Source organism: Taeniopygia guttata, chromosome 9, assembly GCF_048771995.1.
Source record: "Taeniopygia guttata chromosome 9, bTaeGut7.mat, whole genome shotgun sequence".
Taxonomy (NCBI): domain Eukaryota; kingdom Metazoa; phylum Chordata; class Aves; order Passeriformes; family Estrildidae; genus Taeniopygia; species Taeniopygia guttata.
In genome coordinates, this window is record NC_133034.1 from 9548035 (window position 1) to 9561167 (window position 13133).

The 13133-nt window shown below is 43.0% G+C and overlaps 1 protein-coding gene across 12 annotated transcripts in view; it reads right to left on the minus strand.

Moving 5' to 3' along the window:
* The window catches only part of DOCK10 (dedicator of cytokinesis 10), a 144253-nt gene that overhangs the window by 2224 nt on the left and 128896 nt on the right, over positions 1 to 13133 (minus strand). For all 12 annotated transcript variants that reach the window (XM_072933220.1, XM_072933222.1, XM_072933221.1 and 9 more), the window contains 8 exons: positions 12100 to 12206; positions 11512 to 11634; positions 10504 to 10617; positions 6302 to 6448; positions 5759 to 5969; positions 2824 to 3014; positions 2071 to 2171; positions 1590 to 1728 (listed from right to left, as the gene is read on the minus strand). In XM_072933220.1, the coding sequence (XP_072789321.1) occupies positions 1590 to 1728; positions 2071 to 2171; positions 2824 to 3014; positions 5759 to 5969; positions 6302 to 6448; positions 10504 to 10617; positions 11512 to 11634; positions 12100 to 12206 (1133 nt within the window). The remainder of the gene's footprint in view (positions 1 to 1589; positions 1729 to 2070; positions 2172 to 2823; positions 3015 to 5758; positions 5970 to 6301; positions 6449 to 10503; positions 10618 to 11511; positions 11635 to 12099; positions 12207 to 13133) is intronic.

Sequence of the window (13133 nt, forward strand, 5' to 3'; positions counted from 1 at the left end):
GAGTTTTCTCAAAACCCCACACTGCCCAGAAAATGGGGCTGTCATTTTTTTAGGCTTCCCCAAAGGATTGCAAGTGGGAAACTGCTTTCAGGGTGGACTTTAAAATTCAGATTATTTTGGTAAAAGAGATGACAATTTTGACTTTTGTTGGATGAACTCTTTACACATTAGCACTGCTTTGTACACGTAATTTTGTATTATTTAGTATGAAAAAACTCAGAGTTCAGGGATATAAACATAGGTATGAGCACTTAACAGAACTCTCCAAATGTTTCATGAATGCTGAAGCTCATGCCTTATTTGAGCTGACCATCCATTTTCCATTCTTGTGGTTCACACAAGACATAGAGTGCTGCCTATGCACACTGACTGATGGCCAAAATAACTTCCATGTGAGATGCATGAATATTGATTAACAAATAATACCCTTAACACTTACATACTTAACAAAACAGTGATAAATACTGGTTAGGATAAAATCACTGGAATGCTTGAGGTTCACAAATCTTTATACACATGAAGAGAAGAGGAGCACAACTCCCAGACCTGCAGCCACCCCCACCTGGCAGGCACCAAACCTCCAAGCAATTAGGAGCTTTGCACCCAAGGAAAAACTTACTCAATTCCACAGTAAGTGCAACAATGGGCAAAAAATTCAGGTCAATCCATATTCTCCCCATATGTGAAGATGAATAATACAGCATGGGGTAATGGAGAGGCAATTGGCACTTTTGTGAGATGCCACCACTGATACCAGTGGTTAAACCAAGTTACTCTACACCAACAGTGCTTTCAGATGCTACAGGTAACTGGAAATGCAGCACAACTGCTAGAGAGGAACTATTTATCACATGCAATCTAAGGTAGCCTGCCCATAAACATGCAGAGATAAAGTTAAACATGGTTTAATTAGCACTTCACTATGCAAACAGCTCAATATTTAATTGAAACTGAAAACATAAAAAAAAAAATCTGCCTGGACACAGCAGTAGAATAGCTGCAAGTGTGCACTGGAGTCCAATTCAGAATTTTGGGATGAAGTTCATATAATGTATATATGCAGGGCTCTTCCTTCTGAAGCTGCTAAAATACATGACATCTATCCTGACAGTGTACTCAAGTATTAAAAAAAATTGAAAAGTAACTTTCTCTGAAAGCTGAATATAAATAGACACAATAAAGATACCTCTTGTGGTTATAAGCTACATCTTAATAGCAATTTACTGTTTTAATTAAATACATCACAGCTATAGGACAAAGCAAGCAAAGCATAAAGCACTAGTTTAGACTATCTTTCTATGCCTCTAAACCCCAGTCAGAATTTAGCCTCAAAACCTTTCAGCTTTTCAATACGTAGCAAGGCAGCCAGAAAACAGACCTTTGTTGATCAGATATAGATAAACTTCTATTAAAAGCATAAGAGGGGAAGAAAGAAAACCCAAAAGCACAAAAAATAAACTGTTTCCTCAGTCACTATTGCATTGCAAGGTTTTACTTCTAGTATTTGACTCTACAGCTTTATTTGTCACTAGAAGACCCAATTAGCCACCCTCATGGAGCCCAACCAGCACCAAAATAGATGTTCTGACCTGTTCATTCATAACTACAGAGAGCTCGCTGAGCATATCCTTGTAATGAGACTTCATCTCTCCCTGATACTCAATCTGGTCCTCCTTAATGAGGCGCTCGTTGACATCGAGGGCATGTCCACAGGCTTCAGCAAATTGCCTGCAAGCACCAAAAGACAAAAACAATGACACAGGGTTTGTAGTAATGAAAAATCCTATCTATGTAAACTTACACACATGGTGCTGCATCTCTTCCCCCCCTTGCAAACTGCACCTTGTTGGAAGTGAATTTCAGAACTCATTCTCAGATCAAAAGAATGCATTCTACTAGGGTAGCTCAGAACTCCAGTAAATGTTTCTCAGGAATGACTTGTGAGATAGGGTAAATGCAGATGTAAATTAGGCTGGTTCAAATCAGCCTGATTTCATATCTCACGGGCCTGTGCCATGTAGAGTGTCCTATGTGCTATGTGGAGGGTAAAATCCTAAAATTAATGTTTACCTGAAGATTTCCTTCAGAAGCTTAACTTGATTATCAGGATATCTCTTAGCATTTGTCTCTTCAAGAAAAGCTCGAGCGTAGGCCATTGGTCCAGCATTTACCTGGGTGACAAACACACAGCTTAGGTGCAGAGAACAAGCCTTTCATTGTTGTTTCTCTTGTGCTCCAGGGCTTGGAGACTGGCCTCAGGCAAGCTAGGCTGTGAGAGGAACATCCCCTCAACTCCAGTCATCAGGATGGAAGCTGAGAAGTTTTATTGAGGAAACAGGAACTGCTCAACCTTGTTCAAGCTGCAGATCTGTGCTGGCCTTTCCAAGTCCCCAGCCAGCTGACCACCCAGACAGTTACATGTTTGTTTGAAGACATTTTCATGAGAGCACCAGCAGTACACTGCCTGTCACAATCCCAGCTTTCCTAAACAGGAAATGACAAAGCCAATCCTAGCAAAACTCCCTTTAAAGATTCCACCTGCTTGTGATGGGCCATATTCTAATGTGATACGTGACAGTCTTGTTGAAAAGGTCTTAATTGTTATTTAGAGTAGAATTGAATTAAATAATTAGCATATAAAACCAGCAGTCATCAATGCCAGTGGAAAACTTTCCATTCCTTAGTGTGTTTAGAGTGAGATCTAGCAGCTCTATAATACAGGATATGCCAAAGACAAAAAATATCTGGAATTATGAAAATGAGAATAAAAATTTAGGTAGATGCACTGAAAAAAAGATAAAAAAGGCAGCAAATTGTCATTACCTTGACACTGACACTTCCTTGGAGCTTGAGCTGCAGTCGGATCATGTCCACTTCTTCCATTGTGCAAAGCTGATTGAGCTCTGAGACCTTTTTGGACATCTCATCAATGGCCACTTCGATGGGGTTCAGCTCTGTGCTGGTTTGGCTTATGACCTGAATCCTCTTCTTCACGTAGGGAAACAAGTGACTGGCTACAAGAGAGAGAGAAATGGCTCAGAGAACTCGCCCAACAAGAGAGTATTTAGGAAAGCAGAACAATTAAATCAAAGTATTAACTTTTGACTTTGTCAATCTCTTTATTAATCCATAAAAATTAAGTTTTAATCATTGAATGAGTAGAAGTGACATAGCATGTCCAAATTGAATTCTGATGTACCTGGCACTGGAAGAGCATTTCCGTTTGAACTCATACCAAGCTCTGCCCCATGCAGGTGGCAAAAATCTCTCAGTGCTCAGATTTTAAAATCCGCAAATTTCTTCTGCTGAGTTAAGGCACCAAATTGTAAGTCCACACTAACTTCAGACAGCTCAAACCCTCACATCAAACATATTTCACATTAGAGCCAGGAGCCCCTAGCTTAGCTGAATTGGGAATCATTCACTGTGCTGGTGTTGGCAGGGATAGAGTTATTTTTCCTCACAGTAGCTCGTACAGGGCTGTGCTCTGGATTTATGCTGGAAACAGCACTGATAGCACAGGGATGTTTTGGTTATTGATGCTGTGATGCTTACAGAGCATCAAGGCCTTTTCTGCTCCTCACTCCACACAGCAGAGGGGAGGCTGGGGGTGCACAAGGATTTGGGAGGGGACATAGCCAGGACAGCTGACCCCAACTGACCCAAGGGATTTTCCACACCATATGGTGTCACACTCAGCATATAGAGCTGGGGGAAGGAGGAGGAAAGGGGAGGGAACATTCAGTAGTGTTTGTCTTCCCAAAACACTGTTACACGTGATGGAGCTCTGCTTTACTGGAGTTACCTTTACCTGCCTTCCCAGGGAAGCAGCAAATGAATCCCTGGTTTTTGCTTTGCCTGTTTGTGCAACTTTTGCTTTACCTATTAAACTGTCTTTATCTCAACCTGTGAGTTTTTTCACATTCAAACTTCTCATTTTCCCCATCCCACCACAGGACACTCAGTGAGTGAGCTGCTGCATGGGGCTTAGATGCCAGCTGAGGTTAAACCAGGACGCTCACCTGCAAATGAACCTCCTATTAAAACATTCTTAAAGCAGTGAAGAGGTACTTTTAATATTCAGCCTAAATACTGCTATGGGAGCTGACAGAGGAGTTATTCACCTTTAAAACTCTTTACTTCCACTCAATGCCTTTCATGGATCTCAGGGAGTTTGGCACTGTTATGGTGCATTAAGTCTGATCTGACCTAACACTTTTCTGATTGCCCTACGTGCTTTGGAAGCCTCCCAAACTCCATGCACATCCTTCACTAAGCATCTGCTTCCAGTCAGCTCAGACCTAAATAAACTCCAGTTTACAGCATGTCTGTCTCATCGGAGAGCAGGGAACCCAGGACTTCCAGAGCTGGAAGCACGAGCCAGGCATGGCAGAGAGCCAGCGAACCAAGGACTGCAGGCACACTGCACCTGCCCTTGGTCCAGCAGGCTCTGGAGCAGAGATGCAGTGCAGGTGCCACTCCAGCTGCAATAGACTTCACCACTCCTCCAGCCATAGACAAAGCCTTGCTTTCTTCTCAAACTAAAAGTGCTTAAGTTTACCCAGGAAACAAATGAAAACACATAACTTTATCAAAAAGGAGTGGGAGGGGGGAAAAAGAGAAGAAAAGAATGTTTCCTCTAGTGAAAAGCTTTGAGGTGATGTAGGCGTCAAAGGGAAAAGCAGGGGAGAAGAGGAGGTAATCAGATTCCCACCTAATGCCAAAGATGGAGCAGGGCTGAGAGCAGTGGGAGCTGATGACAGCATGTAATAACCCAGGGAAAATATTCTGCCAGAAGAAGAGCCCTCTCTGTTTTTGCCAGGCAGACCATAACAGCTGCACTTTCAAGTCAGTGAAACTACCTGCTTCACTACAGATCTCAAAACACCCACTGCTGCCCAAGCACTTAAAAAAAACACACACAAGCTATTCCTCCTTTCTTCTTCTTACAAGCAAAGCTGTGTCATGTAACAAGACACCCTCAGACATCAGTGCCTCTTTCTGGGCTTGCCAGAACAAAACTTTTAGGTGACTATGCTTGCACTGTAAGCAATTTTTTTCACTTTGTCCTGTGGGGTAAGCAGATGCAATGAAGGGAACTAGATTTTCTGTCACTTGGGAGCCTTTGCTGTGACATCTCTGCCCATGGCTGCCCATGAGACAACACCACCTCCATCTCAGACAGTTCCTCATCTATCAAAATTCAGACATGTCAAGCTTCAGCAGTAGTCTCACAAAGGAGGCTTTTTGAAAGAGAGATTTCAATCATGACAAGAAGCTAAAAACTTCAGGTTAATATGACTCATTAAGAGAAGACATGTCTAGTGCTCCTGACATTCCTGCCTTTAAACTGCTTGAAATCTCACATCTAGCTTAAAAAAAATTCTATATAATGTATCTCACTCCCATTTTGAACAAAAATTTCTATCTGTAAGTTTTATCCTTAGCAGAACAGACATCCTACTTGGCTTTTTCTTTGAATTGTTTATTATTAAAACAAAATGGTTCTGAATGCTAAGCTGCCTCTCCAGCAGAACCACTCCCAAGTTACATCACTGCAAGAACAGGTAAGACGTCAATTATAAGGAAAAATAAAGCAGCTAAACAAAAATAACTATCGCTAAGACGGTCAGCAGCTCTGTAGACATGGCCAACAGCCACAGTGCAAAGCTGAGTGATCATCCTGCACAGCTGGCTGATGGACACCTGGCACTCGAGCTGCCCGTCTGGGCTGGGCAGGGGAGCAGGGCAGACGTACTGGTGAGGATGGTGCGGCGCTTGCACTGCTCCTCCACCCCGCCGTGCTTCTTCCCCGACAGCGTGAACGGCGTCTCGAACACGAAGCGGTTGATGTTGTGGTGCATCTCAAAGTCCGTCTTGCGATCCTCGGCCTCCTTCTCCTCGAAGAAAGGTGTCACATAGGTCACCTGGATGTAGGCATATTTGGGATCCAGGTCTTTGGGGTTCACCTGTGGGACCAGGGCAAACATAATAAAATTATGTTAAGTGTGATGAGCTTCCAAGGCATCCGTAATATTTTTGATGTATTTATTTATTTATAGCCATACCAATGAAAACTGAGACTTCCAAATGTATTACTCAGATCATGGATGGATGCAAGGGTATTTTACCAAGAGTTCCCTAAAAAGAGTGAGACCTTTGACTATAGCCATTGGCAAAAATGGATGAAAGCTAAATGAAACAGAAAACAACCTTCTTCTGCACTGCAGCAAACATCTGCCTGCTCATCTTTCACCATGCACCCAGTCCTCTCACTTGTGCAAAACCACGTCTTTCATACCTTGTTGGAATCCTGGATGATCTTCACGTTATCTATTCCAAACTTGTCTGCATAAAGTTTCATCAGCCTTTGAGAGATCTCAGACAAGCCAGTTAATTTGGGCTCTTTATAGATATACTCTTTACCTTCCTCTTCTTCAAAAAAGCCCTGTTTAGAAAGAAACAAAAGGATACAGTGAACATAACAGGCATGGCAAAATCTGAATAAGGTGCTTACATCAGGAATCAAAGTTGCCTGTATACCCACCAGAGCATCCAGTAGGCCACTTCTAGCACCTAAGTTAAAAGCTTACCTCTGTCTACTCCTAGCAGGCATGTGTCTAGAGGTCAGTGTTTATACTGGTCTGCAATCTCCAAAGTTACCCAGGAAAAGATCCCTAGACATTTATTCACTCAAGAGACTGAGCAGCTTAAAGAGTTAAAGTGCTTTCTTGAAGATGCTGATGTGTGCGATGTCTGAAAAAACCCTCATGGATTAAAAACTAGAATTAAAAATAAGTCTTAATAATTTGGTTCACTTAGCAGCTGTTTTCTGGACACTGAGCCCAGCTGGGTTGTGTGCAGCATGTCACCTCCAGTGCACCCCCTGGGAGCCACATGTGCAGGCATGGGCTGGGCACTGCTGCCCATGGCCATGGCATAGGAGCACCTGGGAACCAGTCTGCATCCCCTCAGGGCAGCTGAAGAGAAACTCTGGTGGGCACCTTGAAAGGCCACATAGAATTGTAGCACTTCCTAAGACAATTAGCAAATTATTCAGATTTGAAAAGAAAAAGAAAAACAAAAAAAAAAGACACAGAGACCATGCTCCTTTGCAACAAAGGTACAGTCTTGTTAAGGTCATTATTTAATACACTGGATGGTCTTGGCAGAGCTTTAAGAACATTATCAATTAAATTCCACAGGTATATGAAGACCTTCACAGGTAATTAGAGAAAAAAGTCCAGAGCTCCAAAGTTGACATCCTACAAACATCTGTTGAGCTGGGCAGGCAATTGACTTCCTATTGATTACACGGAGAAAATATCTACAGGATCATAATCTGGTTTCTGATCTTGTTTCCACTGGAGCAAAACTGCTTTTATGTGGGAAAACCTCATTAGTTTGATGCAATCATACTTAATCATACTACTCTGGACTGTTTCTGTCAAAGGACATCTGCTTTCTGTTACTATTCAGTGTTTTCAACAAAAGCCCTCATATTTTCCAAAATGATCACACAGCAAGCTAGAATACAGTTTATGCTCTTAAATCCTGATTCTGTGTATGTTTGCATGTTGCAGCACAGTGTTTACATGTAAGTGCCAAATCTCTGCTGATGCTGCATGGCACACAGATCTCTGTTAATCATTTTATTTAAAAAAATACCTGAAAGCAAAAAACGAACAGATTTAGTCTTATCTCTAATACAAGAGACATCATTTAAGTACATATTCCCTACAGTATTTCAGCTGACAAGTGCCAAGCAGAAGTTAACTGCGAGCTATAAATAATCATGTCTGCCATATGTTATATGTCTGGCAAACACTATTAAAAGTAAGATTAAATACTTTTCAGGAGCCAAATATCCTCAAATTTCAGGATTTTAAAATATTAAGCAGCCAAGGTTACATTATCGATGCATATCCCTGGATTATTTTCATCCTGGCTGCTTTGGTTCTGCAAGGACAATGCAGCCTCACAGATGAAAATTATGACAGGGAGCAGCTGATGGTGATGGAAGGCAGATGATCTCCTGAACAGCAGGTTACTGGTTTGCACTGAGCTCTGATGCTCTGACACCAGTTTTGACCCAGGCCTATCACTGTGAGAGTTCTGATAAGGCCCTTCCTCATCCTCACACACCTCCAGACACAGCCTTGGAGCTCACAGTACCTCAGACCCTTCTCTGCCCTTTGTTGAAAGGTGCTGAGGTAAAGCCTTCTGCTTGACCTGCCAGGAGTTGGCATCTAATGGCTCTTTCCCTGTCTCATCCCACAGGAAGTGATTGTGATCACTATGAAACTTTGCCCTTCAACTTCTCCAGCTTCTTGTACACACAGGAGAACAAACCTCAGCTCTACCTTTACCTGACACTGCTCTGAAAAAGAGGTCTTGAATGTCTTTGCTTATCAGCACAATATGAGTTCTCAGCTATGCAGTATGTTTAACAGGATGTTTTTTGGCTCTTAATTCAAGAAAGATACTGACTTCTCAAACACTCATATATGAGTAAACTCATATGCACTGGCTAGTGTGGTCACTTGGGGGTGCAATGAGACACTCACCAAAGACCTTTAACAGAATGTGCAGTCTAAATCAGCAGCTGCCATGAGATCTGGCTCCCTGAGCTGGCACATAAATCTTGCTGGTGAAAACAGATGACTGTGCCCTGCTTGAGGATCACATTAATTCAAACCAGCCTTGCACAGGGTCCCTGCAGCAATGCAGTAACCAAATTCTGCCTCGGCCTTTGCATGAAGAACAGTTTTCAGGTGCAGCAGCAGATCATCTTTCTCCACTAAGAACCCCCAAAATTCTCCATCTCAGTATTAACATTATTCTTTTGTTCTTTAATCTGCTTTCCCTGCAGCTTTTGTTTCAGTTAAGGAACAGCAGCCACATCACATCTCTCCTGCAAAGGGCAAGGAGAAAGCAGTGCCTGCTGCCTTTAGAGCCCAGTGACTGTGGGGAACAAACAGAGGAGGACACAGCTGTGACAAAGTCACACCCTTAGAGCACTAAGGGTGCTGTTTAAGCTGTTTAAATGAAGTTGCCCTTGTGGCACTGGCACCTGGAAAGTCATTGCACTGCCACAGAGATGCTAACCCAGTTCAGCAGAAGTGCTGCAGCTAAATTACCCAGTGGGAGAGCCACTGGCTCTGGGAGAGTGCTGGCCAGAGGCTGCAAGGAGGAGAGCCCTGTTTTGCCCTGTGCTGCTCCCATTTGAGGAAGGCTAAGCATAAGGAAAATTCTGCCCTTCCTCAGGTGCAGCTCACTTCCTCCTTGCATTTGGAGAGTTCAGCTTTGCTAATCTGTCCAGAGAGCCAGGACCTCCATTCCCCTCTGAATTCCCATTTGCTTGCTCCTACAAGGGACTGACAGGACCTTGGCCATGGCCACAGCCTGCCCAGAGTGCTCCAGTGGCCAGTGCCATGGACCTCAGACTGACACTGGGGAGCTGCTGTGCAGGCCAGGAAAGCAGGCTTGCATTCAAACAGCATTAATGCAAGACCTGCAACAGAGGAAGAGGGGCTCCAATCCCACTCCCAGTGAAGCTGGGAGGAACTTCCACTGAGATGAGATGGAGCAGCATTGGGCCCCACAGTGCACACACAGCATGATGAGAGGTACAGCTCGGTAATTCAGGTAACTGAACAAACAAAAGTTAGTTTGCAGGATGCAACAATGAATGCAGCAACGTTATTTCATCTGCCATGAACCAAAGAATCAAGAACACAAGCAAATTAATGTTAAGTAACAGTAGAGGGAAGGATGAAGGATGTGTGAGGAGAATTAAACAAAACATGCAACAGAACTAGACTTACCACAGCCTTGAATAAGATCAAAAGGAGAAAAGAGCAAATTTCTGCATTAAAATCTAATTAGCAAACAGAATGATTCACATCAATCTGTTGTTTACACACTTTATATTTTAGAGCACAGAAAATTTATGCTTGCCAAAACCAGGACTAAAAGGAACATGCTGGATTGCTACACTGGTTTGTGGTGGAATAAAGCACAAAATAATGCTTCAAGGGTGCTGAGGCACAGCAGAGGGAATAATGCTATTCTACAGTACATTGCACAGAACCAGAGGCAGCCTGGAAGCAGAAGGCAGTCAGTGAAAAACACAACAAAGCATCTACTGCATACTGCTCTGCTTTAAGATATATTAGAGGAAAGTTCCACATATCACAGATGCCTTATCTGGTTCTATTTATGCTGTAGTTTGTAAAAACCTGCCTGCCTCAGTCTCAGCTTTGCTTTATGAAGCCAAGAACTAAAGCTGACACAGAAGTCTGGTCTCTAATACACCACTAAATCCACAGCAGTGGTTTACACAGAGACAATTGAGCACTCCCTCCTGACTAAAATCCTGCTGGGAGTCAGACCCATGAGGCAGCTTTTACCCTGTGATTCACTACTGAGTGCTTCCCTGAACTGTATCACAAACAAGTCTGAAATCTCTGCCTGGAGACAAAAGAGCTCGAGCTCACTTACCTGCCCATAAAATGCCACCCTGTAATATCTCCCAAAGAGGCGCTTCTCAGAGTTCACCACTTCTGCAACCTTCAGGTAGGAGCGGTGGATGTCGTAGTACAGGTCAGACAGTCTCTGCATGGGCAGACAGACAGAGGGAGGGGGTGAGGGCATGCCAGTCCCTTGGGAAATGCCACCACAGCTCTGCACAGCCATGCCTTGCCTTAACTGGGTTCCCAAACCTTTGCAAAGATGGCTGGATGTGCTAAGGGAATAGTTTAACCCTGTTAGCAGTCACTAAAGATTTCTGTCATCTTCTGAGGAGTTTTGTGGCAGTGGAGCCTTTGTGTACAGGGTCACAGAGAATCATCCCACCAGCAGACAGTGCTGCTGACCTAGTAAGGGGTCAGAGAACCCAAGTGCTGCTTGTGCAGGTGAGAACAAGGTGCCAACACCTCCAATCAGCCCCCAACCCCATACAAAGCTGTGCTTCCCACAGTTACCACTAAACAGCACTTTCTCAGGATAGTGAACCAAAATTTCAGGTAAGTTAACATCCGAGGATCTGCTTCCTTAGCATACAGCTGATTGTTATCTACCACTTTGTGTCTCTTTCAATTTAAACCCAGAAAAATCAGTAAATGCAATTATCATCTGGCTATCCACAGCCAGATGATTTATGTAACTAAGAAACGAAGAAAACCTGAAACTGTGGAGAAATCACACAATTTATCAGCATTTTATGAATTTAAATACAATGCAAATATGTTCTTGGTTTAAAACCTATGTAAAAAATCATATTCACTGGCTAAGACAAGAGGTTTGTTTAAAATTTTTTACAGATGCTGAAAAGAGGCAGAGAAGACACCAATGTTCTTTATTTTTTCACAGCACAAAATATTAAAAGGAGAAATTAGAGACAGGAAGAAAACACTCCTTTTAAAGAAAGCACATTTTTTCCCCTATAAATTTTGATCTTTACTGTTACCTTAGGATAATTAAAAAGACACAAGCCAAATGCCCACTTACTTTAAAGTCCCTCTGCTTTTCAAAAACAGCAATGATGGGCTTGTTAACCTCAGCAATAAGCTCGTATCTCTCAGACTTCCAGAGGTACTCAACACACAACTCCAGCTGTTCCACGAGAATATTCTGCAATTTCACAAATGCAAATAGTTCAGTGACTTGACAGCTGGTGGCATTTAATTAATAGCAATGCAGCAAAAGCACATACCCACTACTTCATTTTTATTCTGGAACTTCTATATTAAGGTTTATTGCAATTGCACAATGTTTAATCAGATATTGGTGACCTAGCTCTTCTTTAAACAAAAACCCCTGAAATAATAGTAACATGAAAATACTTAAATAGTTGACATCTCATGAAGAATAGGTTTGCTTCATGGGCTTCTCCCTGCCCTGACTTTCAGTTCTGGCACTTTATGTTCTCCTTAGCTAAACACCACTGCAACAGCTGTGACATTTCACTCAAAAGCTGCATGCCTTTTAACATTGCCCGAGTAAACTCACTACAATTTGCTGTAACATGTGCAGGATTCCACTAGAAATAACATTCTGTTAATACAGAACAGGTATATAAATTTTAACATTGCTGACCTCATTATAGGGAGTATCTTGCATCCCAGAGTCTTCCTTCATAGCACCTTCTTCTTTAATGTTGGGGGTAATGCTCAGAAAAGCAGGCCATCCCATGGAAAATAAGCCTTGAAGTACAAGTCATAAGAAAAGCTATTAATGACTGAATGACCAGATATTTCAAGAAATTACTAGATGCCATTAAAACAGAGCTGATGAGTTAATTTCTTTTGTAGCCCAAATAATGAGAAACACAAATTGAGCTGATGGAGTTAATAAGACTATTCCACATTTTCCTCAGTGATATACATTCACTTCTCTAGGCAAAGGGGAATGCTAGCATTTTCCTGATGCAGTGTTTACTCCTCTCTTTGGCCTTTTGGTGCCAGAGCTCTAAGTGCTGGCAGCCCTTGCAAAGCTCCATGTGCAGCACCCCTTTGTGCACAGAAATGTCCTGGCAGGCTGAGGTGACACAATTCACACCTGGGGACCTGCAGGTGTCCCCCGTGTCGGGTGTCCTGGGGGCACAGTCCCCAGGGCTGCACAGCCCAGGGGAGGTGCTCCAGGGCACGCTGTGCCCATGCTGGGCTTGGGGCCAGGCTGTGGCTGTCCTGTCCTGCCCCAGGTCAGCAGTGCTGCCAGGGCCCAGCAAGGGACTCCCCTGCAGAAAGCTCTGGCTGGTGGCAGCAGGCATGAAAAGGCTCATAAGGAATAAAACTGAACTTAAATTGAGTATTTGCCAATTAACTTGTGAGGCCTTAGCACCATGGTTGCAGCAGAAACAACTTGCACAGGCATCACACTTTACAGATCAGGAAGGGGCTGCCCTGCAAGGATTTTCTTCCTGCTCTGGAGTGGAGAAGGTAAAGCTGCCAGGGGAGGTGACAAACTCCTGGCAAGGCACATGTTTAATTTAACAGTAGGAAAATGCTACTATGGATCAATTAAAAAAGCTAACCCATGGACACTGAGTTGGGAGCCTCCATTCTCTCTCTCAAGTTTTGAAAACTAAGTATAGGTTTAAAATAACCCAAGTTCTTCACTTCAGCTACTAT